At 40.1% G+C, this 25,551-nt stretch overlaps 1 protein-coding gene across 2 annotated transcripts in view; it reads left to right on the forward strand.

Annotated features, from left to right (window-relative positions):
• The first annotated feature begins 5,718 nt into the window (after positions 1-5,718).
• Positions 5,719-25,551, forward strand: part of LOC122794613 (protein DDI1 homolog 2-like) — an 897,408-nt gene continuing 877,575 nt past the window's right edge. Inside the window, exon 1 of one of the 2 annotated variants that reach the window (XM_044063181.1) lies at positions 5,719-6,057. In XM_044063181.1, the coding sequence (XP_043919116.1) occupies positions 5,920-6,057 (138 nt within the window). In that variant the 5' untranslated portion in view covers positions 5,719-5,919. The remainder of the gene's footprint in view (positions 6,058-25,551) is intronic. The other variant, XM_044063180.1, reaches the window with a different exon arrangement.

The raw sequence follows: 25,551 nt of genomic DNA on the forward strand, positions 1-25,551 counted from the left end.
ATTACTGGCCTCAAACAGATGGCCTACACTGACCATCTCAAAAAACTCCAGCTTTACTCTGTAACATATCACCTACTCAGAGGAGATCTCTGCCTAACATATACAGCTTTGTTAAACCCAGAGCTGTTGGACATGCTACACCTAAAGAAATCCCAATCCCTCCCAGCTACATGCTCTAGGGACCTAAACCTTGTCACCACAATAAACAGGATATGCTGGAGGGATAAATTCCTGTCCCAGAGACTTCCTATACTCTGGAAGAAGCTACCCATCTATGTCAAGCAAAATTCCTCATTAGCACTCTTCAAACAAATCTTGATGAGTGGATGGGAAATAGGAAATACACCCCGGGGATCACTTCTGTGGCTCTGCTCGACAGGGGCACAGGAAATTAACTTTCTTGGGTGGCATAAGCCAGGGAAGTTTGTTGGCTAGGCTTACTTAGGCCCTTGAGCTGATAGCCTAGTACCTACCTATGTACCTAAGTATTTAACATTTAGAAATACACTTATAAGTTTTGTTAAATGAAATATATTGTCTTCCACTGTAAATATAGTAAAACAGTAACACTGACCATTTATATTCCTCATCATGAAAAATGTTTTAGCTTAAAATATAAACACATACATATGGTTTGCAGCTTAAAGTCCAATCCAATACAGACATTTTAAAGGACAAATATATGGTTTCAGAAAATAAAAGTCCTGCAATCAGAAAATAAAAGCCATTTGTTTTAAGCGTTTTAATTGTAGATGTTTTCCAGGAATTCAGCTCACTTGGTCTCTTGAGGAATATACTGTTCCACTCCATATCTTCAGTATTATTAAGGATTTTATTGATGTTAACAAAAATGGGTGTCTCTTTCAGCATGCAAAATATTTTAGTTCCTTCAGAAAGAAATTATCTTTGCATGAAACACCAAAGTTGCTTTAATATTGTTCTTTTTTAGTTCCTTAATCACTGGTAAACAGTATTTTCTTTCACTAATTACTTTACTGGAATAATCATTGTCAAATCTGACTAAAAGTTCACTTAGTTTAATAGGTGGGCTGGACTGTGCTATTTTTAATATTTGATCTTTTTCCAAGTTGGACATAAACCTAACTCTAATTGAACATGTCAGTGAGTTTTCCTTTTCTCTGTGATCTATGTACCCTTTCAATTCCAAAAGATAAAAGTTTCAGGTATATTTAATGTTTTTCTTAGTCACATTAAGTTTACTATATAGTCTTCCTCATATTGTTAAGTTTATTATATAGTCTTCCTCATAGTTTTCAGGTATACCATAAATTCTAATGTTATTTCACCTCAGTCTATTTTCTAAATCATCAACTTTATCTGTAAACCTGTTTTGTTTTGAAAGAAGTTTGGTCTAAGACTCACTTTCAGTTATTCTCAGTTCATGATCATGTAAAGCATACTTCTGATTTCTGCCCTTTACTTAACTTCTATATGTTCCATTTTCTTTGTGATCTCTTATTTGAAACTTCTACTTTGGTATCCAGTTGGTCTATTTTAAGTAATACATCCTGTATAGTAGATCTTATTAATTGGATATCTTTTTTTAACACATGAATCCTGAGTACCATTTTTTGAGTGGCTCATGTTGAAGTCTCTTCTCTCTTGACCAAGCAGCTGAAATTCTTACAAGCAAATTACAGCTTTTAAAGAACTTGAAGATATAAATCTCTTCTCTGACTATTAATGAATAAAACTAGCTGTCATGAATGGAGATACTGCCAGCCCAGCTATTTGGAATTTTGTAAATAATTATATGTCATTTGTGAATATCAACGGGATTCATATGTTTGTTACAAATGTATTAGAACTGTATGTCATATAAGATGGTTTGTACAGACAGGTGTGCTGAAGAGATATTTTACAAAGTGCTGTTTACAGATATAACCACAACATGTCCTACTGGATTAGGACAGAAATGTACCTGCACTACTTAACTGTTTAGACGTATATATTTTAACAATGGAACCTGGAACACAAGAAGTTAACTACAGAAAAATAGCTGAAATTAAATTACCTTATGGCCAAGTAATAAAAGGATGTTATATTTCAGTTTCAGTGCAATAACAGACACAATGTCTAGAAGTAGAAGTTTTCTGCATTGTCTTGTTAAGTGTTTTATTGTTTTATGACTTCCAGGATCTGCCCTAAATCTACAAAAAGTCCTTGTCTATGTATTTTCACAGGTAGATGCTAAATGCTACCAGCTACATCAGTCGGGTGTTTCACCTGGGATAAAGTCAGATGAGAAGAAATTATGTCATTCTGCAAGCTATCCCAGCAGTAATATTTGAGATATTAATTTGGGAAGTCTCTTAGTGAGAGACTGTATTCTGTATTTTGTCCTTGACCTGACATCAAGATCCAATCACCACATCTGCCTTGCTTGCTCTGAAGTAAGTTATTAGGGTATAGTAATTAACCTAGATACAGTCAGGAATATAGCCAAGTTTAGCTTAGATATTTTTCTTTATTTATTTGAGACTGTCCTACAATGTTGTTTTAAATATTTCCAGTGATTTTGAACTCTGATGTAACTGTAAGTATATACCAAGTATTTTCTTGTTCTTTTATTATTAAATATATTTAACCTCTCGTGGCTGATCTGTCTAGATATAGAGCTGTTTAAGTTGTGGGAGCACTTGCATATTTATTTGATGACACTGTGTGGGCCACTCCTAACAGCCTTGCTCTTGGTCAAACTACCATTTGTATTGATAGTAACATTACACATTACGATTGGATACCCTTTGTTAAAGGCCTTAAAGTAGCTGATAAAGAAGGGGCTGGTGGCAGTAATAACTATCTTGTAGTCTGGGCAGAAGGGGACATAGCTAGTAAACCTGTGACAACCTTTCTCAGGTGTGTGTGTGTATCTCCAAGAATGTGTGTGTCATCTACTTGCACAGGGACATGAAGCACTGGTTGGACAGAGAGACTGTTAAGAGATCTTGGCTTGGCCACTCAGCTGAGATCTCAGCTCTATAGCTGTGCCAGTGGTGATTCTTATTTGGGATCTGGAGAAAGAGGAAGAAACCAGCCCTGAACTGACTGTGGTCTCTGTGTGCTCTTAAGCGAAATTGCACTTGATGGTAAAGCTGCATCTGGAAATAGTGTGTGTATCTGTGATCCCCCCCCCCGATGTATGTCCCCCAATGGTACTAGTGGTGAGGAAGGAGGCTCCTTGATTACTGGGGCTGTGGTGGGGCATCACACTAGCTAACAGGTATCTCCAAGTTTTAATTTTTGATTATATTTTCTGTCAGAGAAAAGTTTTCAGTCACAGAGTTTTCACCAGTTGCTGCTTTCAGTTAGCCATCTTGGCTGTGCCCAATTTTTGTTCTCACAGCAGTTCTTACCTCTAAACTGTCCAGATTTTTCCCCTCATATTTTTGTCTGTTCCTCATAAAGTTTGTGGCAAATCACAGAGAACTGAAGTCACTAACTGACACATGCTTAACTTTCAGACTTCATATCCTTCAAGAAAAAAGTTAATGCTAACACAAATCCTGTTATTTTAGCGACTTTCTAAATTTATAAGAATAATATTTAAAGTATGTCCCTTTGTTAGGGCCTTTGTTCCCCTCCCCATTATTTAAGGCTTTGTCCATTGTAGTTGTAAATGCTCAACTAAATGAAGTAACTGTACTGCATGTTTTAAGGCCTCCATTTTTCAGTCCAAGTTCCAACAGACCATTTCCCAGATACTTCTTGAGGTGTCAAAACTATTACTGAACTCCGGAAGCTGTTAACTGACCACTCTTGCTTTTACTTCACAGAACTTTTAACAAACATTTAACCTCCTTTGCTATTCATCAGTGGCTGCAGTACAAAGATATGAATTTTATCCTGAATGTTTGCAAAATGTGTTGTATTTGTTTACTAAATATTTTCCATACAATGAAGCACAGAGCAAAATAAGTCACTTTCTGTTCATGAATTTGGGTTAAATTACATTTTTCTTTTAATACTGAAGCACAAATGACTTTGTGCATGACATTCTCCCTCATCTGTTTTAGTGGTAGTTTCAACCTTGACTTGTTACACAGTAGCACACCAACATGCCATTCAAACCATAATCCCCAGGCATGGCAAGTTAATATTTTTTTCTGTGTTGGTAAACGCTATTAGGATTTATACAATTACAGCATTCACTGTTTTTTAACAGGGAAATTATCTTTAATTTTTAACACTAAATTATGGCTGGGTTGCTGCCATTTTATCATATAGTCTATACTTTATTTGATGTTTTTCCCCAGGTGTCCTATGTGCCCCACCAGCTAATTACTGTGCCGCTATTGTGCCCCAGCAAGAAAAAAAAGCCGAAGCCCCCACTACCCCTCACCTAACACTTCCAAGTTTAAAATGTAAATGTATACAGAAAATAAACCAAATCCTGCATTATATTTGCCACCTTTCAAGTTTTTTAAAGTATGACATTTCTTTCATAGATATGAACAAACTGCACAGCAACCAAAACATAACAATTACATTTGCCTTACGATTTTTCATGCTAAAATGTCTTACTTACTTATTTATTTTATTTTACATTTGTTGACCGGGCTAGTCCAACTGGATACATGTCCATTTTCAGTAGAGGCCCTGGGAGAAAAGCTCCACTAACAGTTACTAGACATACAGATACAATATGTTTTTAAGGCAAGGCAATGCAAGTTATTTAGATGATAGGTAAACATCAATAAATCAAACAAAAGTTTACAAGACCAATGGAGAAATAATATAAACAAGAGGTATATACTAATACATACTATTCAATAGAGAGTATGCTAGGGAAGGACAAACTACTATAGTACCTTCTATAATACTCTATGTAGTACATAACTTTGTTACCTGATAGCAAAATACATTCAGAGGTTAGTAGGAAGGAGTGCATAGCAAAAGCAGTAGTGAGATAAGCTTAGACAAAGTATGAAGGATGGAAGTGATTAATCTGGGTTAGTGCATGGACATAGCCAGTTATTTTTTAAGGTATTCTTTGAGTTGCTTCTTGAAGAGTGATGTAGAGGAAAAAGATGAGAGTTCTTTTGGGAGAAGGTTCCGAGTTTTCCACACGGAGTTGGAAAACAGAGAGTTCCCAGCTTTATTATAGGACTTATGTATAGCATACATTTGTCATCATACCTGCAACGTTCCCCACTTCGAGTTTTAAAAGTTCTAGGCTATAAGGTGGTTGACACCAAAAGAGTTTTACACACATTAATTAAAAAAAACTTTAACAAATATCCATGTAACTAATGACGAACATATACCGAATAACATTAATTCTTCAAAATAACTGCCTTGGCCATGCTGTAAGTTTCTGAACCACGTTTTGTAATTTTGTTCCACATTTTCACGACAGAAGGTTGACAGCTATGTGTTTTACCATTTTCATGCCCATAGAATACATTATATGAAACGACATACAGGTTATAACTTTATCTAAAACAAGCATCTGACATAACGTAAGAATCGGTACTGCAAAACTACACAGTCGGTCTCTGTTCACGGCAGTTCGACAACAATGGTAATAACGTAGGCATCCTCACTGGTGCAGAACTTTAGGACACACAAAATCTCGTCAGCATATCCTACCACAGCATCAGTCAGAACGCTCGTGTCTTTTGTTTACTATTTTACGACACTGTGTGAAAGAGGAGCCGTGGGCAAGAGAATGTACTGTCGTACGCTGAGCTGTCATGCGCAGAGGGCTGCGCGTGGTGTACTGTTTTTACTTAGTTGTATGTTGAGTCAGCGGACGTGGCTGTGGTTGTAGTTTTCTTCTTAGGTTGACACTTGCCTTATTTGTTGTAGTTTATGGTGGCGCCTTGTCTGGGAAGGGCAGCAGGTTGTTGTCGTCCTTCTGGAGCTGGGTGACAGATCGCTGAAGTGACAGCAGTCATGCAGATTACAGTGTACTGTGTGCGGAGGGACCTGACAGAAGTTACTTTTTCTTTGGAAGTAGATGGGGACTTTGAGTTGGAAAACTTCAAAGCTCTGTGCGAATTGGAGTCAGGAGTGCCTGCCTCGGAGTGTCAGGTGAGCTGTGCTTCTGAAACTTGGGGTGGTATCCTCCCATCTTTTCCCTGTTGTAGTGATCACCACGGTTATGTGAATTGGGTTGCCTGGTTTGTGACATTTCATACCTTGTTGTGTAGGGCGGATACCAAGCGACCGACTACATAAAGTATAGAATTATGTTCACTTGGTCACAAAGCTGACACTTCAGTGTATGAATATGTTGTCCTATAAATCTGTCATATCGAGTGTGTGCACAATTACCTTGAAATACACAGTGTTTCGCGTGAGACATTCCTACATTCGGCTTTTTTGTGTGTGCTTCCCGTACTTGGTTATGCTGCTGTTTTAGGAAACGAAACTGTATTACGTGAGACGTACCGATAGTAAACATAGGTACTTGCTACGCGCACTAATGTGTCGGCTAAGTTTAAAAAATGCTGAATAGTGGTACTTAAATATACTCCAAGCAGCAGAAGTTATGTGTGAAGGAAACTGGCTGCAGCGCCCGATTTCAGGCGGTACTTGGGAGCACAACTGTCAGCTTTCCATCTCCAGCATATAGATCATTTCCTCTAATGATATGGAACAACTTCGCAAAATGTTGGATACATGGTAACAGCTAATTAACTTCTGTTAGGTAGCTCACATGACTGTTAAATTGTGTTACTTTGTTCTTATAATATGCATAGACTAATAGTGTTTGATGGATTTATATTGTACTTATTCACCATGGATATTAGCTAAACCAATTATTAGCAATGAATGTGTGACATATATTTTCAGGGTGTAATATTGAGAAACATGGAATGAGGAGCGTTCATCCTCATAAGGTGCACAGATGCTTAATAAAATCTAAATCAGAGTCTTTTGGCATGAAAGTGGAACTCTTGACACATGTTTTCTTGGGCTACGTTCAGAATGTTGCTCAATTAAATGATTGACAGCTGAAAGACTGACCTCAGAAAGTCAGAAAACATACCCACAAAAGGAAACCTTGAAAAAACTTTAAACAATGTTTGTGCAAGTGGAACAAGCCCCACTGCACCCCCATACCCCCCTGGTACTTGCAGTGTATGTACAAACTCTGACATTGCACTGCAGTGCAGAAAGGGCTAAAACCTACTGTACCCTGATCTCAGACAACAGGCAACCAGCATTTGCTGTCATTCTGACATTTCGACTAAGCATGCCAGTAGCCAATGTCTTCGACATTCTGAACCCTTTGTTTATATACTTTAAAGTGAAATTGAAGTAAAGGTGGTATATTGCTTTTAAATGAATGACTGTTGACTTGCATTTGTTGCATCAAATAGAGCCTAGTGTTAATAGACTTAGACAGAAATGGTCTTGGGGTGGATGTTACCATGCCTTCAGGTCTGCTGGTAACTGCAGTGGAATCTCCAAATTGTCTGGGATCTTGTCATCTCCAAGTATATTTCCAGATACCCAAAATGGAAATTGTAGACTTCCAGAGCACCATAAATAAGACAAGTTACCAACTTGTAGTCTACTACAGGACATCCTTTATATCCCCAGATAATAATATCTATTTATTGAATAGATAGACCCACTGGGTACACAGTTCCTTTGCAGGGGCAGCCTGAGAGCAATGTTAAGCGATGTGCCAAACTCGTACAGTAGACAAATGAGGTTCTAAGGGAATCAATCCTTGTAACCTTAACCTCTGCATCATCTGCCAGATAATTATGCTAGATTCCTGAAAGTGCTCCAAAAGCTCCATATGAATAAGATCTCCATTATTTTTTTAACTACCCTACAGTTAACTGGGGTTTGTGCATCTCTGTCATGGGGTATGCTTTGAGGTTCTTGGACTTAATTAACAGAAATTGCCTGGGACAGATAGTTAAACCCACCAGAGAACATAATTTTCTAGATCTGGTAGTGATCCTTTGGTCTCCTCTGTCCTTATTCAAATCGGACCATGAACTTGTGACATATACCTTCAGAGATATTGGTTTCATGGGGTTTGGAGATTCTGAAGTTAAGGACTTTAAAAAGGCAAGCCTCATATGAGAATGTGATGGAATCTCAAAATTCACCTATGATAGTACCAGATCAAGTGCCAACAAATTAGTCGACTTCACAAAGCAGGGTAGTATAAAAAACATTGTCAGGGAACTGCAAAATAATATTAGAATTAATAAGGTTAATGTGAACTTAAGTCTACTTTCTGAAGGTAATGATAACCCTGAATCCTTTTCTGAACAATGATCAGAACCTGTTCTAAATGGGACCACCTAGTCTGATCCAACAGACATCGCCAGTGTACTAGCAACCAAATCTAGTGCAAGCATCACCTCCGAAACATTTATCCAAAATTACTCTTACACCCTCTATTTTCATCAAGAGATGTGTTCTGAAAGTGGTATCCTACACCAGAAAACTTCCTTTCTGAGACCTGATAACATTCCTGACTCAACAAACCTTTCCTCAGATTGTTTATGTAAGTTTATCTATAGGGTTTTTCCCCAAATTGTGGTGCATCACAATGGTGATGCTTCTCCATGATAATGGCCTTTTCGTAGACCCCAATAATTGTAGACTCGTGAGCCTTGTACTCCAGGGTTGAATCATGATTTATCTCATTAGTGATGTCACAGTTCTCACTGGGCAAGACCCTTTATTTATCTTTGTTGACCTGGAAAGTCTGACTGAGCAGGACCCATTTGGCCTGGGGAGAAAGGCTCCACCACAGTACTTTTATATTAACAAGTGAACTTCAGACAATTCTCAGAAAAACAACAGTAGCATTCCTCATGAAACAACCAACATAATTACAAGACAGGTATGTACAGTGAAGTATTTACATACTTAATATACTTAGTTTGGCTTTGTCAAAGGGAGTCCTACTTGTTACTTTGATTGGCTGTTGATAGTAGTCATGCTGTTCAGACCTTGCATTTTACTTAGAGCATTTGACATCATACCCCATGACATTGTAAGTAAGTAAGCTAAATGTTTTAACATCGATTCTTGTATGATAACTTGGATAACAAACCTGATCGAGAGAGCTCGCATATTTACTTTTGCAGGTACCTCCAGGGCTCTTTATTGAGGACTTTCCTTTTTGGCATTTACTTTGATCTCTGTACTGGGAACCAGAACCTCTGCTTAACTAAGTTTGCAAATGACTGAAAACTGGGTGTTCTTGTGAAGACCCGAACCCTTCAGAAAGAACATGCCTTAGTTAAAATCTGGTTTACTGAAAATAGGTTCAAATTAAACTTGAAAAAAGGGGAGTATTGTTTTATTTAACAAACAGTACTTATCTTTAAAATATTGTATAGACAATACTGCACTACTAAATGAAAATGTAGTCTAAGTTTGATCATTATGTTGCAAATGCAATCAGAAAATCCTTATTCTTAGCACAACTTGTAGCCATGTTATATCATCCGCATCTAAAGATATCATCATTCCCTTGTATTCGGTAGTGATTAGATCACTTGTAGAGTACAGTATTTTTTCAGGATGTATATCTCTTGACGTATGGATGGCGCAGTGGTGCAGTAGATTGCATTGTTGCCTCACAGCAAAATGTTCTCCAGTTTGATTTTCGACTGGGGTGCCTTCTGTATGGAGTCTGAATGTTCTCCCTGCGTTCGTGTGGGTTTCCTCCGGGTGCTCCGGTTTCCTCCCCCAGTACAAAGACATGCATCTGGAACATTTCTCCCTGGGCCCTCACTGAAAATTGGCTCATTCCAAGTTGGACTTTCCCAGTAAACAAGTGTTTTAAATAAGTAAAATAAAAATAAATATCAAATAACTAAAGAAGCCCCAGAGGTTTCTAACTAAGAAGTTTTTAGGCTTAAGGATCCTTGGCTCCTAAAACAGGATAGAAGTTCAATCTCTTTAGTCAGTATCTTGTAGATTTTTGAGAGGAGGTTTGTGCCTCGCCTGCTGTGCTATTAGAAATCCTGTTGTCCTTGATTTCCTGCATGTCTGCCAGTCTAGTAGGTTGCTGTATGCGATGTTTAAACTAAATGTTCAGCAATAGCTAAGCAGAATGTGAAAGTGACTGAGATTCATTACACACTGCCTCCCCCATCATTTGGATAAGCTGTTCTTGCAGTTTAAATAGCAAGATACATTTTTATCCTCCAAACAACCGAGATGATTAGGTGGGTATCCTAACATTTACCTCAGGACTTAACAGGGTAACTCTCCTTGAGAAAAGATTGAGGGTGAGTATTGACAAGACATTGGTGGTCGTGGGAATAAATTGTCTTCAAACTCCTGTCAGTCAAAACTGATATCCAGCATTCTTTATTTAGCTGTTGGGACTATTTTAAAGTCTACCAAGGGCAAGAATAGTGCAGTTGTCATATGCTGCCCTTTTTCTGTGGTCAAACATACCTTTTATGCTTGACTGTATCCCCCCTGTAGCCTACCATAGTTTAGCCTAATGTCACACTGGTGAAGGTGAAAACCTTTTAAAAAAAATGGGTGAAACAGAATTTCTTCTAGACTCAAAATTTAGTTGCTGGTCTGGGCAAGTTGCAAGCCCCTATTTTCTTTTTGTAACTGAAGTGCAAATCCTCTTCTATTTTTACCAGGGTAGAGTTGGGCTATTAGCTACTGTATTGGAATGAGCCCCCATTCCAATTCCATTGTTGTGTGACCACACCACCAGTGGTTCTGTCCCCTGACATGTATTGCCTGGTCATTTGGGCTTGCCATTGTGGCTGCATCCTAAACGGGTTACCTGGCTCGCTTTGTCTTCCTTGGTTTCCTTTTCACTGACCTACCTTGACATAAATGTTGTGTTTTCTACTGGGCCACTGTTGCCTTGTGTATGACTACTGAAATGGATGGCTGAGGAAGCTGAGAACTTGTGTATGACTACTGAAATGGTTGGCAGAGGAGTCTGCTGAGAAGGCATGAATTTGTAGGTGCTGACAGAAAATTTCTTACTCTGGCACTGAGAGTGCCTGAAGGCACAGTCATTCACAAGAGCTTTATATAACTGTGTGTGCAGGATGGTAACATTTATAGTGCATGCATATTAGGAGTTGGCTGGGTGCCATCACACAAGGCAATCCATTTTTGTGGTTCTACTAGGTGGAAAGCATAATACCCTCATCACTCTGAGACTTGTGATGGCTTTTGTGCTGCAAACCTTTCTCTTGCCAGGTAGTGACGTGATGAGACCCTGCAGTTGTAGATAAATGGTACTTGGGGAGGAAAAAACATCCTGAGTGTAGAGGGAAGGGAGGTTGGGGCACTGAATGGTTTGGTGGTAGCTGTCCCAAGTACTGAAGAACATTAAAAGCATATTTTAAGAAAAAATGTGGTGTGGGGGTGGGTGTGTCTGTTGTGGAGTTACAATTACTGCCTTGCAATACTTTGGTTTTCCAGCATGGTTCCTTACTGGTGTACCATTTTTTTCTTTTTCTATTTTTTTATATTGTTTACATGTTAGTATTGTATTTGAGTTTTTACTAAGCCCCCCAGTTGGCTTCTGTATTCCAAAGACCTGCAGGTAGTTTAAATTACTGATTCTCCACGTTGCCCCTGCATGTGCCCTTGTATGCTGCGCTAGATTGATTCTCTGCCCTACACCCTCTTGCTTGCTGCTACAGTGAGGCTTGGCTGCAATATGTGGACACTGGAATAGAAATGAAACTTGTGTTTATGGAATACAGCTGCACAATGTATCTGTTCACCTGAAAAGTGTATAGCTGTAATCAAATTGCATTAGAAATAAAAACACAGTAGTTACTAATGTGGGACCACAGTGAGAGAGGCATGCTGGTATGCTGTGTGAGCATTCTCAACATTCTGCACTGTGATGGCCTCTGGGACAGTCCTGCAAGTATAAAGCAAAAGACGACAATAGGTGTTTAACTTGAAGTACAAATGACTTCAGTAGAAAACAGGGATTCATTTCTATGCTTATCTGTTGTTCAGAGTCAGGAATGGTAATGTACCTCAAGTGATTCACTTAAACTAGGTATTTTCAGTTGCCTGTGGTGTGAAGAAAGAAGGGTGGACTGCAATATCTGGCCAACCCACTGGGTATCTAAAACATGGCATGTCTGTTTTTTTTTCTTTCTATATCTGGTAGTATGGTGCTCCAGGTTTGAAAGACTGCAGCTGTTTATACAGAAAAGCACAAGTTTATTTGCTACATTGTTTAATTATTGTTATCAAGGCAGTAGTAAAATATCCTGTGGGACAACGCTGGTATTAAAGGTAGTGGCACTGGGACTGCTTATAGATGTTTCTCTCTTAATTGGGGAGTAGGCTGGTTTGCAAGTCTTATTCAGTCATAGCAAATGGCAAAGGTAAATATGACATGATTCAGTTGTTTAATACTGCCATGACCCCATGTAAAAATGGGATAAAGGGAAATGTTTAGAACGTGTGTGTCTGTCTAATGGAGTTGACCTGCATGCAGCTGTATTGTAAATTGTTCATATTTATGTAATTGTATTGGTGTGCATGCAGTTGTATAATAAATTTTTTTACGCAATCTAATAATATAGCAAGTGCATAACAGTTACTAACAATAACTTACTGCATTAAATTAAAATGTATTATTTATTTGAAGGCACAAGTGGCAATACCAGAAAAATATTGAAAAATGGTCAACACAAGCAAGGAAAACGTGCAGAAAATAAGCTAGAAGAATGTTCAGGGAACTTAAGCATAGGAAGATGCTTTTGCCTGCTGTCTGTTCTAGGAGAACGTATTATTGCATTGTGTGTAACACAGTTTAATACATATTTTGCTTATAGTTTGCTTGTTTTAAATTGAACGGGGAGCTTCCAACTGTCCTTTACTGAACAACTTCTGACTAACCTTTTATATTTAGGTACACACTGTAAATAGCTAACATAATTTTATGTATCCTGTCTGATTATTTGCCAAGTAGAGCATTAGGGGAGGACCTTTTGCTGCAGTGTGTGTTAATAGCAGTCTATCTGGCAGTCAGTGCAGAGGGTGAATTAATGCTTTGTGCTTTTAACAAGCTGATCGCCCTGGTTTAGAGTTGGAAATCTGTCAGCCTCCGTTTGCTTACTCTGTGACTCTGAGCAAGGCACTTAACCAGACTTTGCTACTGGGCCGAGTCTCAAAAAGGTTCAGGTGGGTCTGTCCTCTACTCTAATTAACAAATGCAAGTACGTTAAACAGCTAAAGTAAATCATGTAGTATGTAAAGAACAGCTGGCTTCATGATGTAGTGGAATAAACCCCTGATTGTGAACCACGTGACCTGTTCTTCATTAGCGAGTCTGACATCTTGAGGAGGTGGCTGAAGGGGGCAGGAAACGTAGTAGTTTTTTACCAGTTTCCCTGTCTTTTGGAGGTTGGCTTAAGCATAGGATGATAACCTTAATAGTGATATGGGGGTTATGCATCCTTGGCTTACAAATACTGGGGCACGCACCAACAAATTCTGGGCCTTAAGGTTATTTTACATCAGGTGTGGGACAGGAATTGGGTGAACCATAAAAAAAAAAACAAACAAAAAAAATACAGCCGCAAGTATGTTTCCTAGATCTTCTTTCAGACATTCGGGAAAAATATCACAGTAGTTTGGGGGTGGTGGTGTTAGGAGTGATTCCCAGCATCCAAGGTTGAGGACAGTCGCAAGGGACAGCTAAAGTATCACTGCTTAAGGGCTATAAAATTTAAGTATAAAAGAAATAATGTGTGAAGAACAGTTCACATTATCTCACCCATTACAGTTTTATAGATCTATACTAGGCTAACGCTCACCAGGGGCTTTACAAGCCTTGCAGTGCAGCCTAACCCATTATAGGTGTTTGTTAGGATGGATTATGTTAGTAGGTTTCTACTGGTTATTTGAGGGGTATGTTAGTTTGGAAATTACTATCTGCTTCTGTATATCAGTGGGCCAGACCCAGGGTGAATTTCTGATTTCACATACATTGGTTAAAGTTGTTCTTTAAATAGGGTTAGGGATGGACTCTGCTTCACATGGAGTTGAACAAGGAGTTTTTCATTGATCCTGTAGTGACTCTTCCTAATTGGCTTTCTGCCTAAATATGTAGCCTATTAGAGATGCCACTAGTGACTAAGCAACCGTGTGCTTCATGCTAAGGATGGAGAGATTTAATACTTTATGACCACTAGTAATATCTGTTTTGTAGGCAGTCCATTCTCACTGAGCTTATGGGGATTTAATTGTATGGCGGTTAGCATAGAGGATTAAGGTTGTGTAGTGGTAGTAGTGTTATTCCAGGACCGTTGTCTGGAATAAGTGTGACACAGTACATTGGACTCTTAAAATGCCAGTGAATGAGAGCAAAGCAGCAGAGGACGTTCGATTAATTTACTTACTTCTTTTTTCATCCCACTTACTGCTAACTGCAGGCTCTATTGCCAGCTCTTGCCGAGTCCCATCCTCTGCATTTCTCAGTCCATGGCATGCTGCTTGGTGTGACTGCATCAGGGAGGTTTCCCTTCCCAGAGAGCTCCTGTACATGGGGGCCCAAACTCCATGTACAAGTTCTAAGGGAGTGCACTGGCCCTGAAGGGCATGGTAGAGCATGGGAGGAGTTGTCATACCACACCTCGATGAGGGACATTTTGTAGCCCTACTCCCATCTGCTCATGCTGATGGCATACATACATTGTAAGTCTGTGGAGGGGTTATGAGGTGGTGTTTGGTGTATCAGCTCAAGGCTTAGAGTGGCCATGCCTCCTCTGCCATTTCTGCATGCCACAAGCTTGGATATCTTCTCCAAACCTTGGTCTTCATGAGGACCCTATGAGAGACCCTCCCAAGCTTGTCCCCTCCCCAGGATTGGCACACCTGTCCACCACTGTCTGCACCATCAAGTAGCCAAGCTGCTAATCAAGCTTAGGTCAAATTTTGGTCTTTATTCCTTTGTGCCACTAGTGCAGGCTACACTTGTTTTTATTGTTTGACAGTTTCACTTATTCATAATTTTGTTAAACAAAATTCTCAGTTTCACTAATTCACTAAGCTGGTGAAGTGATGGGACACATGAGTTGGGAAAAGACATGCATTTGTGATTACGTTCTAAACGTTGTCTGTAATGTTCCAGTTGGTGGTTAGCCAAGTTAGCCGTGTAGTTTAGGAGTAAAAGTGAAAGTGTGTTTACAAGCAATGCCCCATTAAATTTCTACGATTTATTTTTTGTAAAACAAACTTTATTAGCATCTTGCAACAGCAACAGTAGTATAACTCAGTATAAACAAGACTGAGTAATGAATTATGATAGTTAACTTTGTTTTCCAACAATAACTTTGTATTTCTTTGTTATTAATGGTTTATTTAGGCAGTGAATAAGTAGAATTAAGAGCATTTTTGTTTATTGGTGCATGATCTGAAGGGCAGCCACAGTGGTGCAGTGGTGAGCGTTGCTGCCTCACAGCAAGAGGTTCTCCAGTTCGATTCTCGGCTGGGGTGCCTTCTGTAAGGAGTCTGCATGTCCTCCCTGTGGTCACGTGGGTTTCCTCCGGGTGCTCCAGCTTCCTCCCACATCCCAAAGACATGCTGTAGGTGGACAAGACACTCCAAATTGGCCCTAAGTGTGAGTGTGTGTGCCTTTTGTAGAAGGTTGGGTAACTCGACACCACAACTCCACTGCCAATTGTTCTGCGGACCGTTGTTCTGCTGTGGCGACCTCTAACCGGGATAAGCTGAAAGGAGATGATGATGATGATTTGTATTTCCATTTTTCAAAGCATTTTGTATTATCAGTGAAAACACTCTACTAGTATTTAAATTTGTCACACAGTGTTTAAACTTTTATGATCCTTTGCAATGGAAATGTTTTCCAGTTTGAAATATGTAGCAGAAACCATCCGTTGCCAAAGATACTGTGCCTTGGTTAAGTTGATGTGTGGGTATCTATTTCTAATAACTAGAATGTCATGCATGTATTTTTTGGGAATATATGCCTTAATTCCAAACATATAAGAGCCAGTGTTGATTTCTGTCTTAGAACTTTTAAGACGGTGCCATTTCATGTGTGTATAAACTGCGGGTATAGAAAAAAAAACTTTGCCAGTGTTTGTCTTCTGCTGTAATCTAGATGGACGATAGTGTTCTTTTTCCCTTTTAGATGGAGAATAGAGTTGGTAAATCAGTTTAGACAATGTAAATTGGATTTTAGATGGCAACTTTACATTCGGACCTGTGTTACGTAGTTGTACATATTTCTACTGTGAAGATTCTGACTGGAGTATTTTACTACTTGTTTTTGTTACTAACACAGAATCTGTGATTTATTGCAAGTTCTTTATATAATTGAGTTGTATGGAGTAATTATCTTTGTGAATATTTTCTAGTGGTTTAAAATATAGAGGTACTGGTTAATCAGTTGTTAGAAGCAAGATCTTTTGTATGTTTGCTAACAGCTGAAGATACTTGTTTTGTGTTGAGACACACCCCAAAGATCTACTTCATAAAATAAATCTTACTTTATCCAAGATACAGAGTGAAGGCTGTTGGTATCAACAAGAACTGTAGGGGCAGGGTTCAGAGTTCTGCATTTGTGTATACGTTTCTGAAGGAAGGACTTGTCTTTTCAGAATAGTCCAGATGATTTTCCAGTTGTATGGAAAGCTTTATAGAAGTCTACAAATATTTCTACTGAATTTGTGTGATTCAGTTGTACCTTCTTTTCTGTGTTCAGCCATAATATTAGGTCAGGGATTCATAATTTGCTTTTTTAGAAGTTCAGCTCTTTGATATAAGATTTGGTAGAATATTAATTAGTCTGTAAGAACTGTTCATTTCTGACTTTATTGGAGATATTTGCTTGAAAGTGTGACTCTTCAAAAAAAATCTTGATGATTGGATGGGAGATGGGAAATTCACCCCGGGGATCACTTCTGTGGCTCTTCTTGACAGGGGCACAGGAAAATAATTTTCTTGGGTGGCAAAAGTCAGGGTACAGTTTGGCTAGGCTTACACAGGCCCTAGTGCCAATAGCCTAGTACCTACCTATGAACCTATATGTTTATGGGTTTTGGGGAGCATGGAGACTTTTACATGGGTTCACTTGAAGAGTGCTAATGAGGAGCTCTGTTTGACATAGGTAGTCTGTTCCAGAGTATGGGAAGTCTCTGGGACAGGAATCTATCCCTCCAGCATGTTCTGTTTATTGTGGTGACAAGGTTTAGGTCCCTAGAGCGTGTAGCTCGGAGGGATTAGGATTTCTTTAAGTGGAGCATGTCCAACAGCTCTGGGTTTGACATAGCTTTGTATGTTAGGCAGAGATCGCCCCTGAGTAGGCGATATGCGATGGAGTAAAGCTGTAGTTTTTTGAGACGGTCTGCATAGGGCATCTGTTTGAGGCCAGTAATCCTCTTTGTGAGGTATTTCTGTGGTCTTTCCAGTTGTTGTAGATGTCTTGTGAGGTACATACCAAAAGGGGCATTGTACTCTATAATGGGTCTAATGAGTGATGAGTAGAGGGGAACAATGACCTCTTTTTTTTTTCTGGATGAGAATCCTTTTGTGATGAGATGAGCCACATAGAAGGATTTCCTGACCACTGTGGCGATGTGATTATCAAAGGAGAGACTACTGTCCACCTGTATCTCAAGGCCTCATCACATTTTCGGCATTAAGTAGACTACCAGCTATGTGGTAGTTCATGGGTACAGAGTTTTTACCAAAGGGGATGACAATACACTTTTTGGCATTGAGCTTCAGGCCATGGCTTTGACACCAGGTATCTGTCTCAGTGAGGCCCTTTTGTAGTTTGTCCACATCGTTAGGAGTTTCGATTTATGGCTCCTAGTTTGCAGTCATCTGCAAACTTTGTTAGCCAAAGACCTTCTGTGTTGGCCTGCACTTCAGAGAAGTAGATACCAAACAGGAGAGGACCCAGGACTGAACCCTGTGGTACTCGCTTGTCACTGGTCTGATGTCGGATTTGGAATCCGCTACTTTCACAGTGTGGGTTCTGTCCGTGAGCCAGTTGGCAACCCATCTTGTGACATAGGGATTTATACCTAGTTTAGTGAGCTTATCTATAATTCCAGAGTGGGGGATGGTGTCGATAGCCTTGGCGAGATCTAGATAAGCTGTGTGAACCATTTTACCCTCCTCTATACATCTGTAGTTTTGTCAGGGAACTTTTTTTTTTCTAACTTGTTAGGTGTTGGGCAGCATTTTTATTGTATGCTTTATAAAAATTGTTGGTGAGAAGTCCTATAATCCAGGTGCCTTTCCTGAAGCCATACAGTTGATTACATATTTCAAGGATGTCCAGTGTTTTTTGCTGATTTAGCCTTTTTTTTTTGGTAAGTTAATTTGTTTATCCTTTTTAAAACCTAAAACTCTCTCGTATTTTCTGCATGCTAGTCTTACTCATGCTTCAAGATTGTGTTGCATTCTTCAGTCCTCAAATTTACATTCACTGGCTTGCTTATCAAAGTCTTAGATTTTTAAAAAAAAATGTCTGTAATGAGTATTTTCCTCAGTCTTTCAGTCTGTCCATGTGGTATGGTGCCTTTTTAATTTCTGTTGTCTTTCATTAATGTATGAAGTTTGTGATCCCCTAATTTTTATCTTGCAGTAGTATAATTGTTGTAGCAGTTCATTATCTTTTTTTCTCTCTCTGTTTTTACTTTTAATCAGTCTGTTTGGTTAGTTATCTCCTATTTGTTTTTATCACATAAGTCTAGTATATTATAGAATTTTCTGTTTTATTGTAATCCAGCCAATATTGTTGGATTTCTTATTTGACTTCATTTAAATTTCCAACTCTTGTAGTAAGTAGGTGGGAGGCCTATATTTCTGTTGCATAGCAGATTATCTGGCTAAGCTGTCTGCAGAATGTATGATCTACGTGAAGTTAACTAAGTTTATATGCCCTGCTGTACTTAGCATAGGAGCCGCATAGTTATAGACTCTGGGCAAGTTGCTTACCCAGACAGTGTTCCTGGACAGAGTCTGAAAAAGGTCTGTGTGATTCAGTGCTTTATTGTGCTTAGCAGTTGTCAGTAAACAAAGTTCTGTATAGTAATTTCCATCCATTGTACTTTATTGTTAACAATTGCAAAAAATAAGTAAAATAAAGTTGGGTAGAGTAATCTCCATCTATCCTGCAAATCAAAACTCATCAGTACCTATTTGAACTAGTTCATAAGTGTGTACTAGGCGCCCTGGGGCCTTTACGAACCTAGCCATAGGATTACCCTGACATAGTGCCACCCGATCTTAGTTCCTAGTGCCTCTGTCGAGAAAAGTCACTGGTGTTATTCCCGGGGTGAATTTTTCTGTTTCCCATCTTTAGAAAACTTGTGTTCTGCAGCCATCTGGTATAAACCTGTTAGTGGATCTGTGATGGGATTAAAGTCTTCACATATTAATTCTTATAAAAAGTCTGGTGTGCAGTAAATAGTACAGCCCAGTTTGCATAACAGATCTCTTCCTAGCAAGTTTGCCGGTGAAGTAGTATGCAAAGAAAGAATGCCTTTCTTCAATGGGTCCTAAAGAAATGAGTATAGGCTCTGAAACAGGATATGTGAGATTAGCATTTGTTACCCCAGATGCTCTTACTTTGATACTGGTGGCCAACTATCTGAAATAATTTTCAATGCAGATCTAGTGGCTTCAGTGGAGGAAATGCAATTGCCTCCCAGCAAGAGGTTCCCTGTTTCGATTTTCAACTAAGGTGCCTTCTGTGTGGAGTCGGTATGTCCTCCCTGTGTTCCTGTGGGTTTCCTCCAGGTGCTGCAGTTTCCTCCCACAGTCCAAAGACTTGCAGTAGGTGGATTGGGCACTCTAAATTAGCCATAGGTGTGTGTGGTGTAGATGATCTACCATGGCAGGGCTAGCCACCACTGTTGAAGTGACACCCTGACCTCATTTGCAAAAATGGGGAAAAGGTGGTGTGGATGGGTGGTGGAAATGGCGGTAGTGTTATAATTAGGCTGCCATTCAGTCCAGGTATCCCGGAGAGACTGCATTTTCTTGTGTGGGCACTCTCCTGTCCAGTGTTCTGCGTAACCACAGTTGAAGCAAGATCTGTTACATGAGGCAGGAAGGGGCAGTGCCAGCTTGTTGTTGCCAGCCAGCCGCATGCACCTTGTTTTCCCTCAGCCAGCACTTTTACTAAACCCCCTTCCCCTACTTCTTCCCCTTGGTGCTTCTAACTGCCTTATTTGAAAAGTTAATAACTTAGTCTATGTATTCTTTCTCCATTTTCCTGATACTCAGTGCAGTGATTTGCAGCTCTTAATAAGCACACCAAGTCCTTTCCCCTGCCAATCTGTGAGCACTTAATTATTTGATTTTGTACAGGGGCTTGCAGACCCTCCACAAAAGCAGCTGCAATAGCTGGCTTAGCTTGTCCTTCTGGATCTGTTGTTCTTGAATGTCACTTCTAAGATGGCTGCACATTGAGTAGCAGTTTATTTCTAGCTGTCCCAGTGTGAAACCAGAAACTCAGCAGAGAAGGCCAGTAGACTTGTCTTCGTGGGAACATTTCAGTAACTGGCTAGTAAGTGCACTGTCTGGATGCCAGGAATAAAGAAATACAGAAGACCTGGAAACAAATCAGATACAAAAAGTGAGGAAGAAACACTGACTGGGGAAAGTTCTGCAGCTGTTCAGCAACAAACAATGCAACCTTCAGACATGACTTCCAGTAACATACAGGAAGATGCAAGACAACTGCATACAGACCTGGTTAAAATAAACAAAACACTGATGGGAGTATATCAACACAAACAACAAAAAGTTAGAAAAATGGAAGAAGATTTAAACAGATATTCAGATGAGATGATAATGTTGCAAAATCAGAGGTTGAAATAAAGAAAAGGCTGGCTGAATGAAACTGCTCCAGAAGAGATGTTTCAAAAATAGTAGAATTAGAGGACAGGGATAACCTGAGATTTTCATCTATACCAGAGAAGCTGAAAGGAACAGACTGCATTCATTTTATGAAAGCATAAATGAGCAACTGGACTGGTATTCCACAACAGGAGTTGTTGGTTGAAAGGGCACATTGTGTGTGTGCTCCGAACCTAGCTATAAGAAAGCAGCCTAGACCTTTAATAGTAAAGATACAATCCTACTAGCAGAAGGAGTTTCTGACAAAATTGTGGCAGAAGGACAAAGTACTAAAAGTGGGAGAGAGCAGAGCGTTTGTGGAGAATGATTACTCATTGTACACCAGACAGAAGAGGAGCAAATTTATTCCACTGTTCAGGGAATGTCGAGATGCAGGTGTGAGATTCAAACTGCTGTACCCAGTTGTCTTCAAGGTATTCTTCCCTGGATGGACGAAATCATTTTTTGATGAAGTACATGTTAAGGAAGAAATACAGAAGTTTGTCTAACAAAAAGTAAGCTGTGAAACGGAAGGAGATTCTGCTTCTTGTTCTTCTGGTAATAAAGAACACAGAGGGGGGGACTGTACCTGTGAAACATTTTCAACAGAATGTTATAGAGAAGGAAGGGAGCATGAGAGTTGACTAGAAGAATCGAGAGTACGTTGGAAATGAAGCAGAGACAGGATTTCGGAGATGAACAGTATAAAAGCCAGCAACTTAATATGGGATTAAAATGTAATAATCATATCTGTTAAATATGACAGAAAAAGAAAATTTGAAAATATTGGACATTTTCAGAATTAGTTGGACTTTGGTGGGACTCTAAAGCATGTGCTGTACTTCATGTCATTAATGTTCGGAAAAGTGCTTTGTGGGGAGGAAGAGGAGGGAGAAAGTTAACTCTAAGTAAAGATTTTTTTTTCTAAAATAGTACCAAGTTTGGGGCGTGTAGTTTTCCTTACATGCCGTAAAGTAATTATTTTCAGTTATTTTTCGAAGTGTATTGGGGGGGTTGTAGACAGGAGCTGCTGTTCTTTTTTTTTTTTTTTTTTTCTGTCTCTGTTCTTGTTCAGTTTTGAGAAATGTAGGCACTGCAATATATATAAAAAGAGTGGTTGAAAAGCAGGATAGCAAGAAAAAATAATGTGCTTTTTCTTATTCTTGCATGGGGAAATGACCGGATTAAAGACCTCAGACTGATTTAGTAACAAGTTTTGAGAGAGCAAGTAAATGAAAAAGAACATTGAATATTATGAGTTTTTTCTAGCAAATGCATGTGTGCTCAGTATCAATTCTGTAGCTGGTCTTCATGTTTCAATGGAACCAATTTGATAGAGAGAAACTGGCTGCCTGGTTCTCATGCCTCCATGGAGACAATATAATAAAGAGAAACTGGCTACAGTCTGGAGAGTGATTTGCTGGGTGGGGGTGGGGGGATTGTCTAGGAGATAATGTTCTCTGAAAGCATTCAGGGGCTTTCCCAAGGAAGCTAATGTTCTCTGGAAACATTCAGGGTTTTCTCAGCTGGGAGAGCTGAACGTGAGACTGTTCATCAGATATATTATTTTATTGTTATTCTCACCACAACAAGTCCCTTCCAGGCAAAGTTAATACCACGTCTACTGCAGACCCGGCTACTTCTGTACTCTTTGGAAAAGTGTGGACTGTACAAATATACTAGAGGCAAATACTTTAGTTGCTGTGCCCATGTCTACCAAACACTACAAACTGGATTCCTTTTCCAAGGGATCCTGAACTCTAATCCAGCTTATTCCTCCCTTGCTCACTAAGCTTTGGTATTGATTCCATACAGCTTCAGGTTTTTGTCCTTTTTTTTTTTTTTTTAAAACGGGGTGGGATTTATTTTTGTTATCTAGCAGACAGGCCTTTAGCTTCCCTATCTTCAGAGGCAAGAAAGCTTTGAAGTAGTTGGTACCCTAGTCACTGGTTTTATCTTCTGCCGTCCCACTTACCAGTGGCTAGAGCACATGGAAGAAGCCACGTCACTTTGGAAACTTGGATGGTCAGTCTAATCCTTGGCAGGACATCTGTATCACTTCAGGGTACTGCAGCAATGATCTATTCAAACATCAACTGTTATAGGTTCGTAGGTTCATACTAGGCTATCTGCCCTAGGGCATTTATAAGCCTAGCCAGAGTGTGTTTGGCTTTCGCCACCCATTTTAAATTAATTTTGCTATGCCCTTTTTCGAGGTTAGTATACTATGCCTCTGTCTAACAGTGACACAGAAGTGATACCCGGGGTAAACCTACGATCTCCCATGCACTCATCAAGATTCCTCTTGAAGAGCGTCAATGAGGGACTCTGCCTAACCTGGACTGGGATTTTATTCCAGAGTGAAGGGAGCCTCTTGGTTATGAATCTGTCCCTCCAGCATGTCCTATTTATTTCAGTGCTGAGGTTCAAGTCTCTCGAGCATGTAGCTTGATGGGATTTGGATTTTCTGAGGTGCAGCATGTCCATTAATTCCGGGTTGGACATGGCTTTATACGTCAGGCACAGATCGCCTCTGAGCAGGCGGTATGCCACTGAGTAGAGCTGGAGTTTCTTTAACCGGGCAGCATATGGCATCTGTTTGAGCCCTTTGATCCTCTTGGTGAGGTACTTTTGGGGTCTTTCCAGTTGCTGCAGGTGTCTGGTAAGGTACATCCCAAAAGGGGCATTGTACTCAATTATAGGCCTGATGAGGGATGAGTAAAGAGGCACGATAACCTCCCCTGATCTATATGTGAATCCTTTCATGATTAGGTGGGCTATATAAAATGTTTTTCTAACCACTTTGGGCACGTGGTTGTCAAATGAGAGATTGCTATCAACTTGGGTCCCCAGGTCCCTAATTACTTCTTCAGTACTTAATGGATTACCACCTATGTGGTAATTTGTGGGCACTTTGTTTTTGCCAAAGGGGATGACTATACACTTTTTGGCATTTAGCTTGAGGCCATGGCTCTGGCACCAGTTGTCTGTTTCTATGAGGCCCTTTTGGAGGATGCTTGTCTGGGCTGGAGAGTCAATTATGGCGCCCAGTTTGCAGTCATCTGCGAACTTGGTCAGCCCAGTCCTTCCGTGTTGGCCTGTAACTCCGAGAAATCTGTACCGAACAAGAGAGGTCCCAGGACTGAGCCTTGTGGGACGCCACTTGTAACTGGTTTGGAGTCTGACATGGCTCCAGCAATTCTAACCGTGTGGGTTCTGTCCTTGAGCCAGTTTGCAACCCATCTAGTGACATAGGAGTTTATATTTAAGCTGGTGAGCTTATGTATAATGCCCGAGTGGGGTATTGTATCGAAGGCTTTTACGAGGTCCAGGTAGGCTGTGTGGACCACCTTCCCCTCGTCAATGGCCTTGGTGACTATTTCAAAGAAATCGACCAGGTTTAAGAGGCAGGATCTGCCCTTAACAAAGCTGAACTGGGTAGCATCCTGTGTCTGTAGGTCCCCAATATCTTAATTTATGAGGTCCATGATGATCCTTTCCATAGCTTTGCAGACCAAGCTAGTCAGGCTTATGGGGCGATAGTTTCCAGGATCCGTTGAGGCACCACCTTTGTGGAGAGGGACCACTGTTGCTGTACGCCACTCTTTGGGTACATATCCTGTAGTAAGGCTGAGATTGAACAGTAGTTTTATGTTTGGGTTTAGCTCTTCTTGGAGTTCATGTAGGACGCAGCCCGGGACACCGTCTGGTCCCATTGATGCTATGTTTTTTGCTTTGGAGAGGGCTGCTCTTACCTGAGCATCTGAGATGTCAGGGGGGCAGCACTCTGCTGGGATAGATATTTGCCCTTTTGGTGAGGAGGGGGGGGGGGAGAAGTTTGCGCTGAACCTGTCAGCTAGGATGTTGGCAATGTCTGTGGGTTTTGTGTATTTTTTGTCATTTTGGACTAATTCTGAGCATATCTGGGAATTCCCACGCAGGTTCCTAACATAACTAAAGAAAGCCTTGTGATTATCCTTGGTGTCCTGTGCAATTTTTCTCTCGAAGCTGGCCTTCGACAATTTTATGAGTGCCCGTAGTTTTTTGCTAATACTGATCAGAGATGCCTTCCCCTTTTGGGATTTTGCTCTATCATGTAGCAGCTTCCTCCTTCTATTGTATAGTTTGTTTATGGCTGGGGTCCACCAGACAGGACGTCTGCCTTTGGAGGATTGGGTCTTGGTTTTACTTGGGATTGCATGATCCATGCATTCCTGAAGGTAATCATAGAATGCGTTTATAAAGGATTCTGCGGTCTGGGCTGTATTTTCCACAGGCCCGGGGGCTTTGAAGGATTTCACCTCTGTTTTGAGGAGTGTGAAATTTGCTTTAGAGAAGTTTTTCACTGTGGTTTTCTGGGCAGGGGGTGGGGTCGGGATGTGAATATCCAGTGAGATTAGTTTATGGTCTGATCTTACCAGTGAGGGATACACTTCTAGTCTGGAGCATAGTCCCCATGTTGGTGATGATCAGGTCCAGTATGTTTTCCCCTCTTGTGGGAGTGGTAACATGTTGTTCCATAGCATTTGAGTTTATAAATTCTAGGAACCTTTGGGCTAGGGTGTTGGAGCTAGAGTAATGCTCCCAGTCTATGTTTGGGTAGTTGAAGTCGCCCAATATAATGGTATTTGGAGAGACCTTCATATTTCCAGTGTTCTCAGGAAGGCCGAGTGGGGTTCCTGGGTTTGGGAGGGTGGTCTG

The sequence above is a fragment of the Protopterus annectens genome, chromosome 2.part1 (assembly GCF_019279795.1).
Source record: "Protopterus annectens isolate FY-2018-M chromosome 2.part1, PAN1.0, whole genome shotgun sequence".
NCBI lineage: Eukaryota > Metazoa > Chordata > Ceratodontiformes > Protopteridae > Protopterus > Protopterus annectens.